The 27,455-nt window shown below is 38.7% G+C and overlaps 2 protein-coding genes across 2 annotated transcripts; one reads left to right on the top strand and one right to left on the bottom strand.

Annotated features, from left to right (window-relative positions):
* Positions 1–47: 47 nt before the first annotated feature.
* Positions 48–20,007, bottom strand: LOC127368182 (potassium voltage-gated channel subfamily H member 5-like). The gene is made up of 12 exons (XM_051408713.1): positions 17,662–20,007; positions 15,460–15,583; positions 14,762–14,868; positions 14,512–14,640; positions 13,583–13,701; positions 12,824–13,216; positions 12,573–12,665; positions 11,616–12,045; positions 6,561–6,760; positions 5,516–5,768; positions 5,044–5,240; positions 48–2,881 (listed from the first exon to the last, which is right to left on the bottom strand). The coding sequence occupies exons 1-12, from the start codon at positions 17,732–17,734 to the stop codon at positions 1,724–1,726; spliced, it is 3,276 nt and encodes a 1,091-aa protein (XP_051264673.1). The 5' UTR covers positions 17,735–20,007; the 3' UTR covers positions 48–1,723.
* A 37-nt stretch (positions 20,008–20,044) lies between these two features.
* Positions 20,045–27,450, top strand: LOC127368183 (sphingosine-1-phosphate phosphatase 1). Its single transcript, XM_051408714.1, has 3 exons — positions 20,045–21,083; positions 24,746–24,835; positions 25,692–27,450. Exons 1-3 carry the CDS (start codon positions 20,406–20,408, stop codon positions 26,241–26,243), a joined length of 1,320 nt encoding a protein of 439 aa, XP_051264674.1. The 5' UTR covers positions 20,045–20,405; the 3' UTR covers positions 26,244–27,450.
* Positions 27,451–27,455: the final 5 nt, after the last annotated feature.

The following is a 27,455-nucleotide window of genomic DNA, read 5'->3' as shown; positions in this document are numbered from 1 at the left end:
TAAGTGTTTTTGATTCACAATAATAAACAAAAGACGGTGAGCAGGCATCAGTTTTCATTATTCATTTCACACTTGACAGGTTCCCTGGATGCATGCAAGGTCATTTATATATCTAAAATAAAATAGATTCGACTTACAGTCACGTGCTTACATCCTTAGAGTTCATACTCAGATGATTCACAGTCAGAAAGGAAATAAATAAAAACATGAACTAAAACTGTAACCATGCAGTTTGTTCATCATCATTCTCATTTTAGCCAAAACATTTAGATTTGCATAGCGAGTGTGTGGTGACTCATTAAAATCTTGCATTACTACTTTAATCTTACAAGTAGACAAAGACAAATCACTGGTAATGAAATAAATACTGAAATGCAATCAAATATACCTGAGCAAGAAGTGAAGTCACATGAGGGATTTACAGTAAGTTTGCTGCAATTACCTGTCGAAATATTCCCATCTTGTTTAAGGAAAATAAATCTTTCACAGGAAAATTGAGTTAATGATAACTAACAATAAAAATCTATAATTAAAGCACTAATATTGCATTCCTATTCCTATTTAACATGCATGGGAATGAAAGTAATACACAGTGCAGGGTTAACATTTTCATAATATAAAACTCAAAAACCCTAAAAGAGTTGATTATGTCTCATTAAAACAATTCTGAATGAGGCTTTATTATTGTAAGGCACGTATTATTACCTGACAATTAATAACTCTAAAGGTAGCCACTAATGTCACTCCTCTGAAGAAGAGGAGCAACAAAAGCCGACCAACTGAGAGTTTCCTGCAAAATAAGATAAAGGGAGACATTTATTTAACGTAAAGGGAGATTGTGTAAACGTTTACTGAGCTCCAATCTGTTGAGCTGCTTCCTCTAAGACACAAGCAAGTTAAATAATAATGAAGGTTATAGCTGGTGAAGCATCTCCCTTAAACCTTTGGTCAGGTGTTCTGCCAAAAACTGTAAATTAACATCCAGAAAGAAGTCCAGGAAGATCGTGAAGATGACAGCTTCACAAAAAGACTTAAAGGTCCAGTGTGTCACATTTATGAGGATCTATTGGCAGAAATGGAATATAATATTTATAGGTACGGTTTCATTAGTCCGCCATGTTGAACCACCAAGTTTATGCAGTAGCCCAGAAGGGACAAATCACACCCTGGCTCTAGATAGAGGTGTTTTTCACACATTTCAGTGCACTGTGCACTATATTTTCTCCTTTGTGCTTGGAGAGTTAACCAGGGAGTTGCGATCATCTGCAACTACACCACTAGATGCCACTAAATCCTACACACTGATCCTTTAAAATGTGCCTTGACCTCAATATTTTTACTGATCGTCCCATCAGGCTAAGATGTTTTAACAAAAGCCGTCATTGGAGAATCATACGTGAGATATGTAGCTCTACGTTGGTTTATAATGCTTGTAAAAAATTTACTAATTCCCTAGCAATAAATAAAGCAACATGTGTTTTTTTATTGTTTGTTCAGTAATTGTTCCGGTTCCTTCTTGGCATTCTCAAACATAGCACACACAGGATCATAAAAGTGCCTCATAAGTCTTTTAGAATAATCCCTGGGTTTTTGTAGTGCTAACATAACATAAAAGGGATTTCTGCATGCAGTCAAGTGTTTAATGCAAGAAATGTCTTTGGCAGGCCAGAGTCCAGCAGGACATGCAAACTGGTGCTTCTTATAAATCTGTTTATCAGTGAATTCAAAAAGGCCCATCATCTACTTCCGGTGTGACAGGCTTGGAGGCTGCGAACGGGTCTTGGCTTTTCACTCTGGCCCTCGGGGAGGACGTCGGTGGCAGTGAGAGTCTTCTTTTTATCGACAGCAGCCTGAGGATCTCGCTCACCTGAGACTCGAGGACTGACAGCCGACCACTCAGGCTCTGAATGTCGCCCTTCAGCTCCAGCTTGGCCTCGTGCAGGGTCGCTTGAAGGAGTGCTTGTTCGGACGCCGGCTGGACGAAAGTGTGTTTGAGGGAGTCGACCCCAAGACTGTGCTCGAATGGGTTCTTCTCCATGGGGCTCTTTTCCATAGGGCTTCTTTCAAAGGAGCTTCTTGAATCTCCAGCCCGGTCTATGCGTAGATCACTCTTTGTAATTCCACTGTCACAGGAGTCAGTTTTGTGCAGGGCGCTTGTTTCTTCACCTGCTTCTCCGGCGCTGTTGCCACCCTCTGCGCTCGCCATCTCCTCCGAATCCTGGTTCTTGTTGGCAGCTGCTAATTGTTCTGAGGACTGGGATCCTTTTGGCCACTCCTCTGCTTTCTGGGGCTGCTTTTCTTGCTGGACAGCAGGAGGCAGTGGTGCGGGTGGTGCAGGTGGTGCGGCTGAAGCGGCGGTTTTAAACTTTGCCCAACCTCGACCACCTCTGCCGCTGGCAACGACACTTACAGCTCCATCCCCGCCTGCACCACTGCTCCGTACAGGGGTTCTGACCCTCTGACAAAGCTGACTCTCCACACAAGGCCTTGGTATCGACTCCCCGGCCTCTTGTGTGCAGGTTTGCTCAGACTCCTCTTTGTGGACAAATGCTTGTGGAGATGCAGCCACACTGCCTGCACCTCCTCCTCCTCCTGTGCAGGGTGCATTATTCTGCACCGTGGAGCTGTACTCCTGCTGAGAAGATACAGACTGACACTGCGTGTAAGAGTTTGAGTCAGAGTGATGGTGGTGCTGCGGCTCCACCTGCACACAGTTATGATCAAAGTAAGTGTGAGACTCTCCTGGTGTTTCAGCGTCTCTCTGCTGTCTGAACCTCTGGAACAGTTTGCGTACCGGGTGGTCTTCAGGAATGGAGAGAGCCACCTCGTTCCTCTGGCGCTCCTGCTCCCTCTTCACATCAGCAATCTTTCTGAAGATTCTCTGCATGAGAGGAGAGTGGGATATACACATTTAAATTACAATAGTAAACTCTGCAGAATATACATATATAATGCAGCTTTAAGTCAAGGGTAAGCATCCAGACCTGCTGCAGTATGTATGTTGAAATATTAAAGACTTGAAAGCAGGAATGCACAAGGGAAACTGTAAATGGAGCAATAATGGAGTGATATCAAGTCCCTGAGAGTTTCTGATTCTCTCAGAAGACAAAGAAAGGAAATGTTGATACAACGTCTCAGCTTCTCTCTTTTCTTTCTTGGACTTTGCATTTTGATCGATGATGTTGAAGAAACTGTGATAGTAACTATCAATACAATGAGCTCTCGTTTTTGTTGACAATTCCAAATTGATCGTTATGATTGATTGGTATATTAATGATTAAATACCCCATGTTGACAAAAAACTACCAGTCGTCAAATTCTTTTAAAACATATTTTTAAAATATTAAAACTCATCTGTAGATTATTATATTCAAAACCACAGCGTGAGAGACTATTACTGGACGTTTCTTGGCCTAATCCTCTTGCCCATGAGCAAGAGAGTTCATCACAACAAGCTTTTTTGGGTTTGCTCAAATCAGCCGCACAAAATGCAAAAACACAAACAAAGGAAAAGGTTAAAAATTCAGCTGTAAAAAAAATAACTGATAAAAAAAATAAAGCAAATGCATTTGAGCTGGTGTTTATGTGCAGTTTAGATGCTCATTCATGCACATGTAAGTTAACTGAAAAACAATTAAGTACTGAGTAAATCTTAAACATATGCAGTTTCTAAAGCTGCTCAAATGAATAATAGATGGCTTTATTTTCATTGAATATATTTTAAGTACAAACCATAAATCTTTGAACATGTTGCCACAATTTGCCTTGAAATTGTTTAGATTTGAACTGCTTCACTAAGGCTGTTTGACTTCAGTATATATGATTATATAAGACCTCTTTATAGTGGAGCTGTAACAAACTAGAGAAGTCAGAGGGGAAATTAAATGCATAGTTATTTAAAACGTTATAAAATTGTTAGAACCCTGAGACGTCCTATAAACACACTGTTATAGTATGACTGTGTTTGTTTTATAACTTAGGGTTGCTATTCTAGAGATACAGATTATATTAAGTAAATGTGACTCTGTTCACAAGCTTCTTGTATTAAATCTACTGTACCTCAGAGGTATTTCATATGAGCCAGTTCTGAACAAAGAGCACAGCACATCATATGTACCATACTGACTTTAAAGGGAATATTCATTATGCTTTACATATTTCATATGTAAAGCATGGAATAAGCTCTATCAAATATTAATAAAAGTATCAAAGAATACCTATTTCTGATGACTCTTATTTTCAGGTGATTATACTCTACTTACTACTTACCACTCATACTAATATGAATATTATATTTTATTTCTGCCAATATATCCTCCTAAATGTTACACACTGGTGTCTTTCTGCAGTAAAATAGTCCCTGTGAGTGTTTTACTATTATATATGATGTTTTTTATTACTGCATCATTAATGTGGACGTTGCATTTTACTGCTGGCGGTTGTTTAAGGTTGAACTAATTTGAACTAATTTATATACTGTTGGGTAGTTTATTTTACGGCAAAGCATAAGAAGATATAAGAATCGCTGTGAGAACCACAGTAAAAAAGTAAACTTTTCATGAGCTCAGATAAACAGCCCTTTGTGACGATGCATTTTCAGCTAAACCAAGAAAGATTTTAAATAGTTTATTTATCTTAAGAAGTAACTATAACTGTCTAATGTAGTGGAATAAAAGTACTATATGTACCTCTGAGATGAAGTTGAGTAGAAAAATGCAGTAACGTTTCTTAAAATAGAAACTAATAATATATAATAAGTATATACTAATAATATGTACCCTGAATTTTTACATTACTTGAGTAAAAGTACCTAGTTATATTCCACCACTGCAGGGCACTTTGGCAGTCTAGGGTTTTAGACTTTTACTTCCTGTTAAACTTTTACTCTCTGCTCTCTAATAAAGACATAAAATTCCCAAACAAATATTTAAAAATCAATAAATAATCTTTGGTTTACTGGTTTTAAAGCAACTACAATGTTTTACATCAGTGAACAACAGCTACATTTTCCAGGAGGAGTTGAAGAGTTTCAGTCATTTTTACCCGTTTTCGTAGATTGCAGGTGAGGATGAGGTTGCGGGAGAACGTGTTGGCGAATGCCGTGTAAAAGTCCAGCACCCTCATCAGAGCTTCTCTCCTGATGACGTGCAAGTCGCAGTAAGTCAATGCTCGCACATTTGCACAAGCCCGGGCCTGCGTGGTCTCTTTCCAGAACACGTCTCCAAACACATCACCTTTACCTGGATGGAGCCAGACATTATCACTGTGTTTAGAACGGGGGAAAGTGTTGAATTCTTTGACAGAAATAACTCATGTGACAGATTTCAGGGGACCACAGTGATGTAATAGTAAACTTTAGAGCTTTCAGTGAGCCAGAAAACTTATATTGCTTATATTCAGGTAAAGGATAACCTGAAAGTCTTTGCACTCAGGTAACCTTTGCTCTAGTTTTATCTCGGCCAACAGGGACAGATAAAAGGCGGCCTTGTGTACTCATAATATTACATTTGATTACCAAGTATTGCGATGACCTCATCATCCTGGATGACTTCTAGTGACCCAGAGACCACAAAGCAGAGGGTGTCGACACTCTCTCCGATATGGAAGATGAGGTCTCCGGGTGCACAGTGTGTGGTCTGAAACTCCACAGCTAGAGAGCGCAGACAGCCGTCGCTGGCCAGACGAAACGCTGGGTGGTCGTTGAACACCTGCCTGTTCAGGTGGACGCAGATGTCTGCCCGCATGTCTTTGGGACAAATTGAGAGAACCTGAGAAAGATGGTGAGATATGAGAGCAGTTAATCACATATCATTACTGGTTCAAAGCAGTCAAAGGTTTTTTATTGTATTTCCTATCTTTAAGGGAGTCAGTAAGGTAAGATAAAACAACTGTAGCAGAAACAGAAAGATGTTTTAGGTCAGCAATCCCAGGGACTACTTTAATTAATTTCTGTATGCTCTTATCAATGGGTAGGATGTGACATAGAAATCAAATTCTAGGCACTCAAGAGTCTCAAGTGGATGGTTACACAACAAGCCTTGAATAAATGTGGGCTAGTACATTATAAAAACACACCAATACACACTTGCCTTCCTCGGGGTGTCTTTTATTTAATTAATTATTGCTGATTAAAATACAAATCTGCTGTTACTTTGGCCGTAGCTTAACACTTTTTGATTATGAGAAATCTGGCATCTCTTTCCAGAGCTGCAGGAACCTCTAGGTGCACGCGATCCAGCAAAGTTTCACTGAGTTCCTGAGTGTCAGTGAGTGCACTCAGTGATCTGCTGTGACCTTTGAGGCTCATTATTGTTCACATTGCCACGTTTGTCAACCCCGCACATACATCTCTTATGATACTGTTTGAAATGATAGCATTCAGATGCACAGAGCTGTGCATCAGTTCAACTTTGGACTTTAAACACACATAGCCACTGCAAACCTCTGTCCAAGCAGTGCATTATGATAACTAGAATCTAAAATGTTTAATTACAGTATAAATCAGATACATTATGAGTATAAGGTGTTGTTGTGGTCACAGGCGTTTGTTAGATCCATACCCTATCTGTGTCAATGCCCTTAGACATGGCCCAGGTGGAGACGATGAAGTCCATGACCCTCTCACTCAGACCTTTGGGAACCTGATAAAGCTTCAGGAAGTCGCGCACATTGTTGAGCATCTCATGGTAGCGATTTGTGTTGGTGTACATCTGCTGGAAGATGGTGGTCACATTTCCAAAGATGGTTGCGTAAAGCAGTGCTGAAACAAAAGACGTCGAGCAAAAGTCAGGCAAAAACAAAGCAGCCTTGCAAACAGGGGGACATGTAGGGCTGATTTATTCAGCACCATAGGACAGGAGGATAGGTTTTATTCTAGTAAATCATTTGGGACGATTGAGATTTTGCTTTCACATAAAGGTCTGAAATGTTTTCAGGTCAAAATATTTATTATATTTTACGTCACCTCAAATTGGATTTAATTATTCGGTATTACATATTTCAAGTATTTTTATTGGATTATATGCATGTTTTTAAAACAAGAAACAGAAAAAAAACGTAACATTTACATTTTAACTTGCACCTTTAATGGACTATTTTCTTTTAATTATGGTGCAAATTAAGCTCAACTTGACCATGGAAATAATCATGGAATAGGTTAAAATAACATAGTAAGATATATAAATATATTCAATGCATATTTAGTCTTTACTGAGTAAAAAACCCTTCAAACTTAAGGTAAAAGGTATAAACTAAAAGACTATTTTCATGTTTTTGGGGACAATTTTAGGGGGTTAAACTCAAACTTTGCTTATAATCTGTCAATAAATGTATTACAAAGCATTATCTATTATTATCTATTATGAGGGAAAATATTATCATATTTTCTCATCAAAATACCTTAATTACATAATTATTAATATGTAAATTAATTGAATTTTAAGGGTAAAAGTTAAGGGAATTGGTTTCATAATAAAAATATTGTAGTGAATGTTGGCGACCATGTGACATAATGCTGGATAAATACGAATAAAGTAAACAATGATATTTCACTGATGATCCTTTTGCCATCATTTGGCACATTATAGTAAATTATGTGATTCTGCTAAATAATTTACTTTGCTGTAAATATTCTGCAGTCCCAGCATACCACTGTATACTTAGTTCTCTTAACAGTTAACACACAAACGTATAACAAGTGGTGGATTGAGTCTTTGTAGTGTAATTCATTATGCACATTTCCTCGGTAAGAGTACTGTGCTGCAGCACTGCAGTGACCTCAAAGAGTCAGTCAGTATCTCTTATCGTGAGGTTTTACCCACTCAAGAGGAAAGAGTCGTCTCCAGTCGCCGCAGCAGGATCACAGAGGTTAGGATACATATCTAACGTGATGGCTCATTGTCCTTTTACTACACTCGAGCCTGCAGGCAAACTCTTGCTTTTCCTATTCCTCTCGCATAATTACTGTATCTTTAACAGGAGATTTATCGGCCGTAATTGAACCAGACAGCTCAGTGTGACTGAGTGATCTTCGTGATCGAAACACCACCAGAGTACTGGGTGTTTACTTTCTGTAAGTACAAACCTTGAAGCGTGGCTGTCAGTTTGGGTTTCCCTCACTGTTTTATTGCATCATTTTACATGCTGTTTTAGAGGAGTGGGCCAAAGGTTAGAGAGCGAAGAAGAGTCGTGATGGAGGAGCTGTAACAAAAAAAAGGCTGACAATGGAGGCGGTGACACTAAAGGTGAAGCTATTACTGTAACTGCAGTGGGTGATGAAAATAAGACAAATAGATATAAATAGATTTTCTATTTTTATAAAGAGGTTTGAAGTCATTTAAAGGAGGTTGCTTTGAATTTTACTTTAGACTCATTTTTGTGAATGAAACATTTGACATGGTGACTTACGTTCAGCTCTCCCTAAATGACACATAGTTTTAATGTAAATGTAGAAATATGACTCTGAAAGACTATTAAGGCAGCTGTTTATAAGACAGTAGTGTTATACAACATGCTACAGTCTCTAACACTGCATCACACGTGAGTTCGTGTTACACAAGACTCTACATAATAAGCTTGATCTTGATCTAATTCAGAGTTGTGTCTCATCTAAACCTTCAACTCAACCAGATCTGGAATCAAAACCAACAAATATACAGAATTTATATAATAAAAAAAAATGTGTGTGTGGCTTTTACCTGGACTCACTTTATCAGTTTATATGAGCATGAAAGTAGCCTTCTGCATTAAGCATCAGTGACAGAGCAATATGATAATATAAAAAACAATATTCCTTGAGTTTAAACACACCCAAATAACTTCCGTATGGGTGAATTAACACAAAACCAGTTCCTTTCTGATCGAGGGTAGTGATGACCAACCTTCAGACAAACCCTCATAGAGCAGGCTGTGATGGGCGCTGAACATGTCACTTTTTATTATCAACAAAGCCGAGACTTAAACTCTCCCCAGTGGTTCAAACACTGAGGCTGCGGCTAAATGTGAATGACACGACCAGAGTCAAGTGAGCCTATGAATTACAGAATACTGTTGAGCATAAAATAAATATTTATGTATGCAAAATTTAAAATGGCAGTTTCATTGTCCAGGAATTAATGGTTCTTTTTGGATTAATCACAAATATACTGCTTATTTTAACGTGCCCTGCTGGGACAACAGATGAAAACTAACCATTTGGATAAATCTGGCACATTGGTATCATATCATGAAATCAATTTATGTGAATTGTCCCTGATGAATAAGGAAAGTAGATTTCATTTAAATCCAGGTTGAAAGACTGGGATGGATTCAGCCTCAGTCCTGAATATTTTATGATCTAAGGCTGATTCCTTCCTTCCTGTCCTACTGATATCATTAACATAGTTTAACAAGGTGATCCTGGCTAGATCACCACAACAAAAACTGTGTAACCGTGTACAGCAGGCTTGTCATGTGGGCTGGTGAATTTTAGAGAGAGAAAAAAAATGAGTGAACCACAAGTCTCATTTATCCTTCTTCTTTGTATCAATATATATATATATTTAAATTACCATTTATACGGGGCAGCAGCTAAAAATACTAAGCCACCACATGCCTATCCATAAGAACCCGTTATGTGTTGATCCTACTGAGCTTCAATTGTACTTTGCGTCTGTGTAGATTCTCCTGAACAAGTACAACATCTACACCATATGTTGCTTTACTGGCAGCCGTCAGATAGCCAGCCGGGCTGTGGAGCACATTATCGAGTCTAGCATGCAAGTAAATGCATCCAGATTGTTTCGGCGCCTGCAAGTGTGTACTGGCACATTATGAATGAATGAATGCATGAATGAAATGAAAACAGATTCAAAGGATTTATGTATCGTTTGCTTTAGAGTGATGGGGAGATTTAAAAGTGTTTATTTCTACACAGATGTTCTTCTGCTGGCATATGCCAATTATAAATTACCTAAGGCAGATAACAGATAATCGCTCTTTAAAGGCATCTGTCAGTCACACTCACCCTTGTTGTAGATAGCTAGCTGTACGGAGGCCCAGAGGTGTCAAATGAACTGCAATAGCCCCAAAACAAATGAAAAAGCCACAACTAAAATTTAATAATAATTCACATTAATTATATAATAAATAATATAACAGAATAATAAACAGAATAATAATCAACATTAATATTGAGGAAAGACAATTAGCCCAGATTTTATTTGATGCGGGGCAGTAAGGACCTGGTTAATAGACTGGGGGGCGCCCAAAAAGTTGGACAACCACTGTTTCCACTCCCTCACTCACGGCTTTAACATTCATTTTGTGGCTTTTGGAGTTCGTTCAACACCTCGTGACCACAATAAAGTTAAGCTAGCCCTAGATTATATAGATAATATTAGCCCTGAATGACACAGCTCAGACAAAGTCTTTTCTTCTTCCTTCAAATTGTTAAATTCTATTTTATGTTTATAGTGAATTTTTTTTATAAGGATTTTGGCACATTACAGAACAGTGTTAAATATACAACATCCAGCTGGCTTGAGCATGAACTTAATACCAATAATGGCTAAAATACCAGTGTCCAAACTGGTGCATGTCTGAAGAGAGAGTGCATAATCAAACTCTGATGCAACCTTTTCTTTTTTTAGTGTTTCAGCACATATTGCCTTCATACTGTACGCCACTGAAACAACAGTGGGGCTGCTGTTCGTTTGTCCTCTACTCAGATTGATTCAGAGTGTCACGGTTGTGCTGTATGTCCATTGAAAAGGAAAAACAGAGGTCACTTTGATTTAAGCAGTTTTGAAAAGCTTAACTTGAATTTCACTTGACAAACTGTCCACTGGGAATTGATATATTTGTGTTATTTGTCAGAGGCTTGGAAGAATACAGGAGACAGTGGAGGCCTTGTGTTAATTGGAAGTTGTTTAAATGTGTGTGTTCATGGGGTAAAAAGAGCGTTTGTGTGTATCTGTATTTACTGCTCCATTAACCATCATACCAACAGTAGTGAAAGAATGATACTATTTGTTATGTAATATCAGACCTATTAGACTTGGTGTTTTCTTTGATGGGATTTAGAAACATTGCAATTTTACAATGAGAAAGAAAGAAAGCACATCTGACATAAAATATTTAGAATAAATACGGCTAATTCTGGTGTTTTTATGACCTTATTGTATGACTTGGATCCGAACTAACCCTTCAAACCAACAAAGTCACACAATAGTACAAACAAACTAACCGATCAAGGCAGTGGTACTCTCGTGTTCAGCAGGGAAAAATTATAATTTTTCTCAATGGAGTCTGGAATCTAACAGCTGTTTCTAGTTAAACAGGATCTTACAAATCAGTCTATCCCTAGGGATCCTTTCCATTATGTTGTCGGACACAGACAGTCCGAGCCTGTCAGTGGCAAACACAAGCACTTTCAGAGGACATACTTTGACGGGTGCATTTGCCCCCAAGGATTACATTGCAGCCTGTTTTGCAGCTCCCAGCTGAGGTGATGTAGCCTACTTGACAAATCCCAAAGATTTTTGTACTTACTAGTCAATTAGACACCAAAATATGTAAAACATAGGGCCCAGGTTTAAAAATACTGGAATTACCCTTTAATATTGGAAAGTACTTACAGCCCACCATCATCATAGCCACAGAGAAAATCTTCTCGCCATCTGTGGCCGGAGCAATGTTACCAAATCCAATGGTGGTGAGACTCGTCATGGTGAAGTACAGAGAAGAAATGTACAACGTGTCCTTGTTGGGACCACCTTCCCACTGTCCTGTACCACTGACGTTGTAGCGGTAAGGAGTCCCAATGCTCAGGGCCAGCTGGTAGAGCCAGCTGTCTGTCTTAATGGTGTTGGTGGTTTCATCGATTACCTCGTAGTCCCCAATGCTGTACCAGATGCAAGCTAGCCAGTGGGCCACCAGACCAAAAACACACACCAGCAGTACTAGGACAGCTGCTCCGTACTCCAGGTAGTGGTCCAACTTCCGGGCCACTCGGCCCAACCGCAGCAGGCGGATCACCTTTAGGGAGCTGAACAGGCTGCTGAGACCCTACAATGAGATACAGGTGGAAGATGTGAGTCGGACATCGTTGAGGTGAAATAATTGGTCGAAAATTAATAAGCAAATATTTTAATGATCGATTAATCATTTAAGGAATTTAACAAAAATTAACTTGTTTATTTGCTGTTGTTTTTTTATTCTTCTATGATATTAAACTTTGGGTTTTAGACTGGTGACCGAAAAAAACAAGTAATCTAAATGTGTCAACTTAAGTTTATGAAATTGTGTGAATTCTTTTTTTTTTTTTTTTTTGTCTATTTCTCAGAGATCGCAGATTATTTCAACTGTAAATCTATAATTCACTCGCCTTTTAGCTCTGTTTTGGTCTCCCACAACTCCTGAGGGAAATATTAAGCTCTTTAGCATATAAATGCTCCACTATCATCATGTTTGTCCGACACATATGTCCCATGAAGTTTGTTTCTTTCTGTATGTATGTTCTATATATATAAAGGAAAATGTAATCACAAAAAAGATAATTTAAAGTAATACGTTTGTTAGCAGCTTTTCCTTACTGTGAGCACAGAGTCTTCTGTCCGTGTGGTATTCCTGTGGAAATGTGAAGACTCGCGGAGATGACTTGCTGAAGAAGCAGATGTGATGACCTCCTTCATAAAGACAGGCAATAAGAAATGTCTTGTTATTTATATGCAGTGTTAAGTACCATTTTTAGTAGACATTTTAAACAATAAATCAATCCCCAAAGAGAAGAATTGTCCAAAAAAAATCATCCTCCACTTAAAGAGCAGGTTTGAAATTCACCCACCTCATCTACATTGTCAAAGGCGTTGATTACATCGTAGGGCAGACAGGACAGCAGGTCGATGACAAACCACGTCTTCATGTAATTCATGCGTATCAGCTTTGCGTCTGAAATGACTTCCCCAGCAGGACCCACAAAGGTGGTGTGGAAGTTGAGCACGATGTCAATCAGGAAGATGACGTCTACGACACTGTCCAGCACTAGCCAAGCCAAATTGTTTTGCTTTGTCTTAAATGAGACATTATAGGGCACCATGATGGCGGTGTAGAAGGTGAGGATGAGGATGACCCAGTCCCAGGTGGTCTTGAAGGTGCAGTAGTGGAGGATGATGTGTGGAGGGGTCTTAGGGGCCTCCTGTTTGTACTGAGGGAGAATGTCTGATCCCAGCTGCAGAGCCTTTCATTGAGAGGGAACATTTACCGTCAAGAGGACAGAATCATGTGTACAAGAGTGTTCTGATGTTAACCTGATAATTGTCATTAAACTTAATGGTAGCTGGGTTAGTAATACTGACATACTGTAATATAATGTCATCATGCAACAATATGGACCAAAAGTTTCCATAGATGTGCTTTGTAACCTTGCGATACAACTTTAAGGTGGATTTTTCCTTTAAATGGGAAGTATACTCATGTCTTGATTGGAGAAAAAAAAATTCTTTTAAGATTCTATCTTTAAGGCACTTTCTTGATTTAACTTGAGGTATTTTGAAGTAGATACTTTTTAAAACAAACTCTTCTCTTAGACCTGTATGCTGCTCACCTCAGCCAGTCTGGAGGGCTTGTGGCTGACCTCTGCCTTGCTCAGCGGTGGTAACTGCTGCACCAGGTTGCGATTGTTGGTCAGTGCCCGGGTAAGTCTGGCAAACTTTGCCCATCCGGCTTAAGAGACAAAAAGACAGACGTTAACTTTGGGAAAGTCATGTTTCCCATATATATGATTGTGCATGAACGCATCATGCTGGCAGACTTTTTAATACATCTGGACTTTTAACTGCATTTCTGTACAGAAAGGAACATAAGGTTATTGTACATCACCCAAATATATTCTATCTAAACATTCCAGTATATTCCTCTCTATAATCAACAATGCAATGTGATTCAGCAACAAAAGATGATAGCACACTGACTTTATGCTGAATAGGACAGTGTTCAGATCTTCACTGTAAAACCAGCCAAATCTTGTCAGCTAGTTTAATTTTACATTAAAAAGGGACTGTGTTCTTTTATTCCCTCTGTGTACAGTCAGTATGTTCATACATTTCCATGTGGTCTGAGTGTCCTTTGTTTCTGCTTGATGTATGCAAAAGTCTTAGTGGCACACTTAATCCCCTGGGACATGGCACTGAACCACAGAGACCAGTGTTCAGTGACCCGCACACACAACACCTGGACAGTTGTATGTTACATACCAGGAAACAAACGTCTGTTAAGTCACAGCCATTCATGTGTGCTCGAGACTTTCGGCTGCACTGCACCCTTCATTGTGGTGAGCTTTTATATCAATGGTTGAACCTTGATGAGCATTCACTTGATATAAATATGTGTTCTAACCCTTTAGTATATGGAATAGGAATGGAAAATGCCAGAAATGGATGAACTCCAACAATTTATCATGACTACACTGACACTGACTGAATGCATTCTGGTTGAAACCCTTTGGTCTAGATACAAGATTATGAACTCTCTTACCTCTAGTTGCTTCATCTTCAATTGGCTGTTTGAACAGTGTAATGTCTCTGAAGGTGCAGAGGAAAAGCACCACCTTCTCGTTTTCATTTCTGATGGGAGCTACCTGCATGTAAAGCCATATTGGTGTTCCTGTAGGAAATAATTCAAATGAGAGTTGTGAGAGAAATGGAAAACGGTACCTAAACAAATGGGACGAATAAGAATACAAAAACACTTTTAATCATGCATGTAATGTAGCAGTGATACTCACTATTCTTTGTGTAGAGCAGCACCTCGTAGAACTGGGACTCATAGTTATCAAAGGTCTTTCTGATTTTGTCGATAGTGTTCTTATCAGTCAGGTCACCATACATGAAACTGCAAAATTAGGGGAAAAGAATAACAACAAGCAAAAGGGAGCGTGTTGTTATTAAGTGGCCATGAAAAAAGAAAGTCAGATAATTAAAGACAGACGTAAGTGAACTGAATACTTTGTCTAAATTTCTCTATTGTTCCTGCTAATCAGTGGACACATTTTCTACAGATAACAACAGAAAGATCAAGTATTTTATGTCTGGTCCTGTGTCTGTTTTAAATTAGTTGATCTAAGATATATTTCTTATAATGATCAGACCAGAAAAATCTGGCTCATTTACATTTTTTCTTCTGTTGATAAATAAGGGCAGTCCCTGTCAAACAAACAGATATAATAAATAAATCCCAGCTCACCAAATAAAGGCTTATTGGAAGTGCTGGAGCTGAGATCCAATGTGAAATAGAAAAAGCGTCTGCACACTCCAATCTATCTGTGCAATATTCACTTAAACAATATCAATTGCTTGATGGGTCCTGATGCAAAACACCTGCACCATTAGACCACATGGAGCCAACCAATATATATATATTTTAAATATAAACCCTCTACTGTATGTTCACATTCACGTCATTATAATACACAAAACATCTTACTTGCACGTGCTACTCCTGTGCATGACTTCAGCTCTGTGGTATCCAGACAGCTTGCAGAATCCATCATTGCTGTGAACAACCGGCCACTCAACGATCTGTGCATTTCCCAACAGGAAACTGGTTTCTGCAACAAAGCATAAAAAATACAGCAGTCTGAAACAAAAGTAGTCACTACCAACACCCAGAGGTGGGACCAAGTCATCGTTTTGCAAATCACAAGTAAGTCCTAAACTTTGAGTTTTTGAGTAATAATGTGCTCCTCACCAAATGTAATGCCATTTTAACAACAGAACAAATAAAACAAAATGATCTTTGGTATAATTTTTTCAAAGTGACACACAAGTAAACTCATGTACTGTTTATTCTTCATGGTTCTATCCTGCAACTTGATTGGAGGCTGTTGGTTCAAACAAAGTGGATCTGGGCAATTAAGTATTGACTTTAAAGTGGTTTTAATGTTAGCTGCTTTACGGAAATTAACTTATTTGTGGCACAATTTTTAAAGAACATACTTTTTCTTTACACTTGTGTTATCAAGTATTTTCAAGTCAAAAGTCTCCTGTAATGCCACTGATTGATATTTTTGCCTGCTGTGTTGTAAATTCCAATAAGAAAATAGTTGGTTAAATCTGATATTTTGATGTTTTCTTTATTTACCGTCTGCTATAATTCTCGCTGACCAGTGTCATGAATTAGAGAAAACCTCTGCATGTGTGTAAATCTTCACCTGAAATAGTCTATAAAGCAAACTCTCCCAATATTAACATTCTTTTGATAACCACATATAAAAGAAACAATATCATCAATATTTAAAACAGCAGCGGTAATCAGACGAGGGCAGAAATAGTTGTTGATGAAATGTTTATGTTCCACCCATAATGTTAATGAAATATTAATGAAGTGCTTTGGCATTACAACAGTTTGGAGGGAGCTGCACTCGGGAGAAAAGACTGAGGACACTGAACAGTCACCATTAAAGTGGTCAAATTTAAAGCATCTGGATGTTTATCTTGAACTTAATGCTGGAGTGTCAGATGAGTTCATGCTGTAATGAATGCAACCACTCTGCAGGCTGTTGCAGGGTTTTGGACGTCTGATTATTGTGACAAAATTTGCCTAAAATGTACTACAGAGAGGGGCAATAACTTTTCAGACAGTTAATTCAGGTTTATTATCTTTCTTAATAATTTGTCTGACATCGTGCTCTTCATCTGTACTTATAATGAAAACCTTCAATCTCACACACGCTCAGACTCACTCCTGAGGGGAATGTACTGTCTGCCAGGCAGACTGTCAATCCAACAATGAATTTTTAATGATAGTATTACCTTTCTGAAATAAAAACAACAAATACTAACAAATGCTGCTGCAAAACAATTTACTATTAAGTGTAACATGGGAACTACAAGAGATAAAACACAATAAAGTGCAACTGAGTCACCATAAGGACAAATCACATTACACAGCTCCTAAAATTTTTATTTGTCTCTCTTTGAAATGTTTGCAAACCTAATCTTTGTAAGATTGTTCTCATATTTATTGTCTCACTGTTGAGTATTACATTTCAAAAATAATTAAGACATATTCACTGAAAAGACACCATGCAGCACATAATTACCACTTTTGGGCTTCAGGTAAAACAATATATATATATATATACTGTGTGACTTTGGCCGGCATCTCCGTGCCACCAAAGAATCAGCAACACAAAAAAGCTTCCCTTCCTTCAAGTGTTTTATAATCATTCAACCAGAAGAACTCATCAGAAATTAAGGACATTTGATTTTTAAGAATAGCCCTTAAATCGTCTTATAATAATAATGAGCAATAACACATGGAATGGACTCAATCTCACATAAATCACATAGCAAACTAAATATTTTCTCTTCAGTAAATCTGCCTATTTCTAAGAGTAATGATAATGGTGTAAACACAACCAACAAATTTTAGCATATTAATCCAGAGAATTAGACAAGAGACTTATTGCACAAGTATTCAGAATTCATTGTTAGGTTGCTGTAAAAAAAAAAAAAAAAAAAAAAAAAAAGTGGAAATGACAATAAAGTCTCAGCACCATTTAAAGACACACAGATAACATTACAGGTTTACTTTAGCATCCCATGCAGCCCTGTGTGGTACCTTTACTGACATCCCAAATCAATATCCATTAATTTTTGTTTCCCTGTTTACAGTGAAACTCACCGCTGGAGCGCCGGACAATATTCTCGAGAAAAGTGTTCTGCGGAGCCACCAGTCCTCTCTTGCCCCCATGCATTATGAGGGTTCAGGGCAGAGACTCAGAGCTGCTCCGTGGTCGTGCTGATGTTAACTACCCCCCTGAGCTGTCTGCCCGATCGGAGCGAGGACCACAGGACTACCAAGTTAACCACAATTATAAGAGGTGCTTCCGGGCTGAGGTTTTTTTTTTTTTTTAGTGTAAGCACAAATTAAAGACTAATTAATGTTGAGGTAAATGGAAATTTTTATATCCCAAACTCTCATTTTAACAGCATGTTTACAGCCACGTTGGTCAACAAGCTTGAGATCGGACAGGATGAGCTCAGTCAGAGTACGTGCAGGCTAATAGACAATACGGATGAATCTTTACTTGCTGAATGAAGATCAGTTGTCGGATATAGTTTGTACAAATATTATGTATTACGTATCAGTCGTGATAATAATAAAAACATTACATTTGGTGCTTTTATTTTGAAGGAAATTCGACTGATTTCCGGTGTTGTTCTGGTATTATTGTCTCTTTCTTCTCAGACCTGTAAACATGGACTGTCCTGAAATCTATGTTTGATTTTGATTTGGGGTAGTTAGATTAATGTGTACATATTATATATTATTATTAGATATACATTATTTTTATATAAATGATATGAAGTCATGTGGGTCTACAATTCCTGTTTTATTTAAATTATCTATAACTCATAATAATGTCCCATATGAGAAAAGTACAAATTAAAATGGAAAATATGTGCAACTATGTTAGGAAATAGGCCTATAGGTTTGTTAATATATCCTTAACCGAGCCAAGTGATGAAAGGTATTCATCTTGTCTTTGGGAAGACTGGAACAAATGTCTGTATGTGTTTTCATTCTTTTGGACTTATGAAATGCAATGATTTTATGTCTCTATGTTTTTTGTCCATGTATGTATTTTATTGTTTATATGACGCATGTGTCTGAAATAAACCCAAATTAGATAAAGATAGCTCCAAACTATGGAAGCAGAGAAAGAGAATGGAGGAAATTTCAAGTAATATAGAAAGTGAGAATATTTATTCCTGTGTTGTAATACTGTAAGTAATGTAATCACTGTAGTATATTAAGATATTGGTACTTCAGATAATTGTTTCCATTGTATGCTACTTAATACCATATACTATATACATTTCAGAGATAAATATTGTACTTTTTATTCCACTATATTTGTGCGACAGCTATAGTTACGAGTTACTTGCTGATTAACATGTCACATACCAAACATATGATCAGTTTATCAAATATAATGTATATAATATACATATATTATACTGCCCAACAGTATACAAAGAAGTTACCTCCATGTTGACCAGCTGCAACATTAAATGCTGCTTACATGTTCATAAGAATCCGATAAAATAATAATTTGATAATAATCTGAGGAAGCATTCTGCATTATGTGTATTTTTTTCTTTTGATACTACAAATAGCTGATAATACTTACAGGGCTACTTGAGTACATTTTTTAATATGTGACTTTTACTTGCAATGGGATGTTTTACTTTGTAGTATTTTTATTCAAAGAACTTTATCCACCGCTGGCCATCTACCTGCAAAATACTTCAGATTTTTATCATGTGTAATAAAGTCCAGCAGGAGTGGTAGTTGAATATTTTGGACATTAGTCGACTAACATTAATTCAAACAAAGAAGAAATCGAACAGAAGCCCCGTAGTGCACTATAGTACAGTGGTGTCCAACCTGGGGGACAGGAACCTAGGGGCCGCCAAAGCTTCACAGATGGGCCACAAGGCCTTCTTGATTTTAAGGGGTGTAAGAAAACTTTAAAATATACACAGTAGGCCTATATATCAGAATTGTATTAATTTCTGTGAAGACCTACTTGGGTTAATTGTACAGTTTATCACTTGATCTGTATTAATATAATATAAAATATCCATGAAATAGTCACTTATTCAGGGGTTGTCAGTTCACTGAATAATAGGAAAGGGGTCCCTTAAGGAAAAAGGTTTGGAACCACTGCCCTAGTGGACTATGCAACATGTATTAATACACTGCAGCAAATATGATCAATAAATGAGTGAATTAACATTAGATGAGGGACACAATACTACATTGGAGAATCTACATTGGAGAGAAATCATCTTCATCGAGTTCATTATCGTTGTTTATTAATTATCAAAGAATATCAAGAATAACAGAGAGAATTTAACCATTTCATTTCCCTCCTGCCACTGTACTCCAGTCCACTAGGTGGCCCTAAAGCACCTATAACCTGGCTCGCCAACCGCCATTAAACCCCGTAAGACGAAGAAGTAGACCCGAAGAAGAGGAAGAAGCGAAGAAACAGGCTACAACGGCCTCCTGACGCAGTTATTTGGTGGCTGTGTGTTTAAGGACGTGTGGCGGTGAAAGTAATGGTTAACTGTAACGGACTTTGGATGCTGCCGTCCCAAACCTCCACGCCGGTGTACAAGGTCTGTGTTTTGAGTAACGTTAGTAACGTTAGATAGTAAGGCGGCAGTTAGGTGTCACTGCTCCGCGCTGTTAGTTGAATCACTGTTGTTGTTGTTGTTTGTTTTTTATCTCGCTAAAGAGGAATGCAGCGGCCACCGGGCTCCACTTCTCTGTAAAGCCCAGTCGATGAACATGAACTCCACTTTTACCACAGAACCGTGTTTGTTATTTTAAAAACCAAACGCTCGTTTGAAGTCATGGCGAACGACTTTGTAAAGACGTTCGTACAGTGGTGTAATTATCTCCAGGAGCCCTGTCATGTAGCGAGGTTTCAAAATTTCTGCGGCGTTAAAGGGACATTTCCTGTTAAAGCCACCAAACCGGAGGTCGGACAGTCGGAGCCGGACCGTGCCGGGCTGAGGAAGAGGGTGCAACAAGCGGGTGAAAGCTCGGACGTTAGTGTTGGGAACGGAGCCACCCGGGATGCGTCCGCACCGCAGGTCAACGGGATGCAGGGCGACGGTACCGCCGGGCCTGATGGTGCTGAGTCAGACACCGTCAGGGCGAAACCCCTCCGGAGAAACTCCCTGACCGGAGACGTGGGTCAAGAGTTCCTGATCCACAACAAGTTTCTCTTCTACCTGTTCACGTTTGGGACTGAGCTGGGCAACGAGATGTTCTTCATCATCTTCTTCCCCTTTCTCTTCTGGAACATCGACGCCCTGGTCAGCCGGAGACTCATCGTTGTCTGGGCCTGGAACCTGTTCGTGGGACAGTCCACCAAGGATATGATCCGCTGGTCCCGGCCGGCGTCCCCTCCTGTGGTGAAGGTGGAGGTCTTCTACAACTCCGAGTACAGCATGCCGTCCACACACGCCATGACCGGGACTGCCATACCCTTCTGTGTCTTCATGCTGACCTACGGGCGGTGGCAGGTGAGCCCCCTCTTTAAAGTGTCAAATACAGGTGGAAGATAAAGTGTTGCAGTGCAGATGTAGACCTGCCAGGGTTGGCTTAGACCCAGTCCTTCAGGGGCCGCAAAGGCTCCAGGTTCACTGTTATTAGTTTGTGATGAATTGATTAGTTGATTGGCAAAAACTGTTTTGTTAATAAGTAACTTGTTTAACTTTTTGGGCAAAAAAATGTCCAAAATGCACCACTTCCTGTTTTTCTGTCTGAAATGAAACTTATATTTGGGGTTTCAGACTTCTGCTTCGACGAAACGATGAATTTGATTATGTTAACTTGGTATTTGAGAAATTGTGGTGGACGTTTATCACTATTTTCTGACCTTTTTATGGACCAAACAATTCATCAGGAAAATGTTTCACAGAGAAATCGATGGTGAAAATAATCTTAAATTGCCACCCTTCTTTGCTCGGTAATCCTGAAGCACGATATATATAAAGTACAGGATTTCCCTCAGGAAATTGTCCAGCCAAGCTTGTAAGCCACCCACACCCTCATTCGTCTTCTCTCCTATCAAATGTGTTTTGTTTAAACAATAATCACACCAAAAAGTAAAATATGTGGCCTTTCATGTGTGAAGTAGCACTTCTGCTCCCTTTTCCCTGAAGCTTGAAGTGTTTTCATTTTATTATTATGTTTTATCTTCTGAAACTCTGAACTGAAAGGGCCTCAAGGTGTATCCTCCATTATTGCCCTCTGTGTCCAGTCTTTCATGGCCTTTTAAGATGTCGTTTTAATACCATTTTTATTACGTTTTCAGTTGATATTCTGCTCACATGGTGCATAGTTGTGTTAAATTACATAAACACACACCAGGAAAGTATTCCTGCTGACCTTACAGGCACTTGAACACAACAGGATACACACACACAAAGAGCCAACAAAGAGAGGGAGGAACATTTGGTTCAGTAGTGCCTGCAGATTATTTTTAGCCCCCTGGCCCCCTACTGTGTTAATCCAACTCTGAGGCAGTACAGTTTGGAGCTGGAAATGTGTACAGATTACTCAATGCAACCTGGTGGATCTAGATCAACAAATATCACCATGCGGCTCCAGTGTTATTCTCCTTCTTCATGTTACATTAGAATTCAGTGGTCCGACCTTGATCCACAGGATATGAACATGTTTTGATAACTCACAGAGAAGATGACCAGATGCATCAAAGTCCCAGACACTGAAGGGCCCCAAAGACAACATCTTTCCCCTTCCAACATCATTCAGTATATGTGTTTGTTCAGTTAAAATTTAAAATTTAAAAAGACCAGAGTTGCAAGAAACCCACACACAGGGCACCTGACCTACTAAGAAATTAAAATGACATTTTTCTCCCTCAGGGAGGGTCAGTGGGTCCGGCCAAAGGAAAGAAAAGGCACAGACTGCCTTTAAATCACCATTAATCCTTGTTGCCCAGCTCTAGTATGAAGACAACAAACGTTCCTCTGTTTAAACAGACTGTCAGGACAGCACAGGGTGTGTCAGGGGAGTGCAGGTGAGGAGTGAAAGGTAGTCTTTTTTTTTTTTTAAATAGACGGAGAGCAGCTGCTTTAGATTGTCAGAGAGCGATAAGGGACTAGTGAATTGGATTTAGAGGAAGAGAAAGTATCAAATTACGTTTCTTTAAACATTTTGGTCTATAATATAAATGAACAGTTGTGCAAATGGACAACTGAGTGTCTGTTGTGGTTAAAAAAGGAGGGTTACTTCACTGCTCGGGAGTGAAGAGAGAGAAAGGAGTGTAGTGTAGTATGAGTCCGGTTCAGAGAGCTCAAAGCAATGAAACCTGCTCATCTACTGATAGGGCTGTTACAGTTTGGATTCTCCACCAGCATGGTTGTGTCAAGAGATAAACAATGTAGGCTAGCAGTAGATCTACTGCCTGCATCACACATCGTGACAGAATACAAATGACAAGGAAGCACAGTTTAAATGTTGTTTGTGTTGGAGCAAGTCTGTAATTGGTCTCTTGGACATGGGAAGAAGTTCAGACTCATATCTGAGGCAGGCTGCATATAGTAAAGAAACTTAAATGTTGTTTTTTTTGTGGTTAATTCATTACACAAACTACAGTTAATACTTCTAATTGATCAGCTTCACCCAGAGGGACAGTGTTCCCTGACTCATACTGGACTTTTGAGGCTCATACTAATATTAGTATTTTCTAAATATTTGTTATAAATCTGAAGAAGAATCTGCTGATTATTCCACAAAAATACAGAACATGAACTGGTATGACAACAAATATGTGACCACAATATGTGCTGAGTAGGAAATTGTACAGTTGAAAAGTAAACTTGTTTGTGCATTTGGCAAAGAAAAATACTGTGTGGCTCGAGGCAGAGACAGAAAAAGGAAGTTACAGGGAGAGGAAGAAACAGAAAGAGAGGATATGGGGTGTTGGGGTAAATAGAGAGAGAGAAAAATCTCTCATCTTATTCTGAAAGTTTCTGTCCTCTCACCCTATAGACTTCAGCTGAATCTTTTGAGTTGTAGTTATTTATAACTGAAGTTTCTTCCAAAGTTAAACGCTAAGCCTAAACGGACATTTGATAAGCCAGTTCAATACTGAAATCAGATTTTGTAAGTAGATTTGATACAGGACTCAGATTGGATAAAATGCTATCAAACCATAATTGCCACTCAAGTATTTGCAGGCTCTATGTGGTTTTTAAAAGCGATGCATTAGTGATCCACAATGCACTCCTGTCCTTTGTTCAGTCCCATGTACATCCTGTATTTAGAAATGATTTAGTAATCTCTGAATGACCTTGTCCCTGCATCATGTGTACTGTGTTTAATGTTAAAAAAATAAATGCATTAATTTTCTTTCTTATATTACTGTGTCAAAAACTTTGAAAACTAAGATATGTAGTTTATGTAAGCACAGAGCCCTGCCCAGGGGTCACCACTGGGAAGGAGGGGCTAAGAACCTCCAATGTTTTTTTTTTAAATGCATTCGTCTGACTACTCCAAGTTGCTTGGCGTCATCAAGTTCACAGATTGTTGAAGGTTGAGGACCTGAAACATTTCAGGGAAGAGGTTACTGAAGTTTACACAAGATAAGATGCAGACCATAAAAAGTTTCCAGGCAGGAGGCAGATTCAAAGTGTTAGAAGATAAACGGTGTCAAAAGACCTGTACGTGTGCTAGTGGTGTGATTCTAGGGTTGGTCAACCTCTCTGATAAGAGTCAAATATCCCAACAATTATTGGATGGATTGATTGCCATCAGCCTCAACTGCTCTTTGTGTTTTGTGCTAATTATCAAATATTAGCATGCGAATACACTAAACTAAGATGGAGAACATGGTCAACATTACACCTTCCAGACATCAGCATGTTAGCATTGTCATTGTAAGAATGTTAGCATGCTGACTTTAGCATTTAGCTCTGCTGTACAACCTCACAGAGCTGCTAACATGGCTGTAAACTCTTGTTTTCACACAGTGATGTTTACATGAATTCTTTTTTTTATAGACATGTATTTAACAGTTTACAAAAATACATGTTAATAAATTTAACAAAGCATATAACAGTCAACCTATAGAAGAATCCACTCCCCCCCACCCCAAAGGAAAAAACAAAACAAAAAAAACATGTCTTTGTGCTCTCTCTGTCTCTCTCTCTTCTAGTATCCCTTCCTCTTTGGCTTTAGTGTGGCTCTCAGCTGGAGTGTCCTGGTCTGTGTAAGCAGAGTCTATATGGGGATGCATTCTATTCTGGTAAGGTTATTTAAATAAATAATATGAAATATGAAATGTAGTAATATAAAGTGATTTACCCCCGCTGACTCCTATAGTCCCAGCTCAGAAATGTAACTCAGTGAGGTCTACCTCAGCTTGGTTAAAAAGGTTCTCTCCAACAAAGCACCACTGCCTTCGATTTCTTGTGACAGGGAACATCATGTGTACCTTGGATTATTGCTGTAAATGCTGACATGACTCCAATATACCTAATGCTGCATTTTACTCTTTGATGTATAATGGAGGACACCTTCAGCCAGTCGTAGCACTTGAAATCATCTATGCATTTTCTTTTTTTTAAAAACATATTTTAACATAAATATATGACATTAATATGTATTACAAACAGTCGTGTCCAACTTTTCATCTTTATTAGCTTACAATTTATGATTATTGGAGATCTATCTGTAAGCAGAGCCAATAAACAAATCAAAGCCAGTAGATAAGGTTAGATTAGACTCGGTGGCCCGGCAACTGATGTTAGTAGATATTGTTTATTTTCTGCATCCTCCCAACAGTAACACCTGTTTACCAGACAGCAGCTCACGTGATTTTTACAAAAGGTTTTATGACTTAAAGAAAAGCTGGTTACAAGTGTTGCCAAGAGTAGTGCCACCTACAGGAGAGGAAGCAGCAGAGATTTGTTGTTTATTAGTGTTGTAGCAACTGATGCTTAAAGGGCTTGGACTTGCATTACTTGCAGTATGTTTCTGTGCTTTAAAAATATATTTTGATTTTAACTTCTAATGTCTAGACTATTAAACAACACTATTAACACTATTAAAATCATGGCATGCACTCATGGTTTACAATAATTGCTGTCCCTTTGTTGCAGGAGGTAATCACTGGCTTCCTCTACAGCCTTCTTATTCTAGCCTTCTTCCAGCCAATTCTGGGCAAGATCGACAACTTCTACATGATGGACCACTACGCTCCACTTGTGATCATTGTGTCACATGTGAGCTTGGGACTTGTGGCTTTCTCTCTGGATTCCTGGAGCACCTCTCGGGGTGACACCGCTCAGGCTCTTGGCACCGGGGCAGGAGCTGCTTTGGCTACCCATGTGAACCATCAGCTGGGGCTCCTGCTGGATCCACCGCTGTCTTCACTTCCTCTAACTTTACCAACAATCAGCACTAGCTTGGTGGTTCTCTCCCTGCTGCGCTTCCTGGTCGGAGTCGCTGTCCTCCTCGTCACGAGAATGGTTATGAAAGCAGTGACTATTCCGTTCTTATGTCGACTGTTCGGGCTGCCTTCAGATGATGTAAGACAGGCGAGGCAGCACATGAAAGTAGAGTTGCCGTACCGTTACATTGTCTACAGTGTTGTTGGCTTTAGTTGTGTCTGTGTGGTGCCTCTCTTCTTTAGGATCTTAAACCTTGCCTGAGTGTTGTGTGCAAACAGTCATTTACTGCTGACATGTTCATCTCCATGATGACGGCAGGCTACACTTGGAAACATGCTGCTTGTTTTGACACAAAATAAAATCTCTTGTTTCTGCACAGCAGAAACTAATTTGAAGGACAAATATGGTGATATTCTTTGTTTTTATTGTCAATATTCCTCTATGCCTGAAAGCTCCATTGTTGTCCGAAAACTATTAAAAACAAATCAGTGAGCCACACTGTTGCACTGGGTGACATGTTTCTTCATTATGATGAGCATGAGTGCTGTATTACTGTTATTTTGAGTTACATCGAATATGTATCAATCTGTGGCTGAAAATAGTCTACAACAAATACAGTATTATTTACTACTGTTTCAGTATCAGTGGCTAAAAAGTACAGTGTCCTGCTGATTTAGGGAATCGCTTTGTCTTTTAAAGAAGAAAATAATATATTTGTGAACCATTTTTTAAAGATTTACGTCCTCACTGGGAACCAGTGACCAGACGGGGGGGAAGCTGTAAAGTATTAGACGGATTAATGTGTTGGTTTTGGTCTTTTTGTGGGATTTGTTGACAATAACAGCAATATAGAAGATCACCAGCCTTATTCTTTTAAAGATGCACCTGTGGTTGACACATAGAAGTGTTAACTGGAACTTTGCAAATACAGAATCTATCAGATGTACTGTAATAATGCTTGCATTCACTAATAAGAAATCTATTGTACATTCCCATCATTTGATCAACATATATGACCATATGTTATTGAGCTGAATTCCATGCTCTTAAGAATAAACCAAACCATGAATCAGCAATGTGTGAAATCACTTCACTTCTCATTTGTTGCCGTATTTAAATCAAATCAGCCTGGAAGCATTAAAATACTTACAGGTGTTGGGATAGTTACGTGATTTCTATTTAAATCTGATAGACTCATGCTTTTCCCTGTCTGAGCAGGTGTGTTGTGTCATTACAGTTATTCTGTGTTACCATAGTCCGCATTATCTCGTCACCTCCTTTTTGTACATTTATGTGTCTTATTTTCCAAAGCATTTATAATTTTGATCCAAATGTAAGTTAATTACTCTCTGATTAATCATTTTAAAGCATAACATTAACATACCAGATATTTTTGATAACGTATTTTGCCATCTTTACTAACTTGGGCTGAATTGTTGATCCAACAAATAAATGGATAAAATCTTAATCTAT

This window comes from Dicentrarchus labrax, unplaced genomic scaffold, assembly GCF_905237075.1.
Source record: "Dicentrarchus labrax unplaced genomic scaffold, dlabrax2021, whole genome shotgun sequence".
NCBI classification, from domain to species: Eukaryota; Metazoa; Chordata; class Actinopteri; family Moronidae; genus Dicentrarchus; species Dicentrarchus labrax.
The sequence above is the reverse complement of the archived record's forward strand: the minus strand, read 5'-3'. Positions and strand labels throughout refer to the sequence as shown.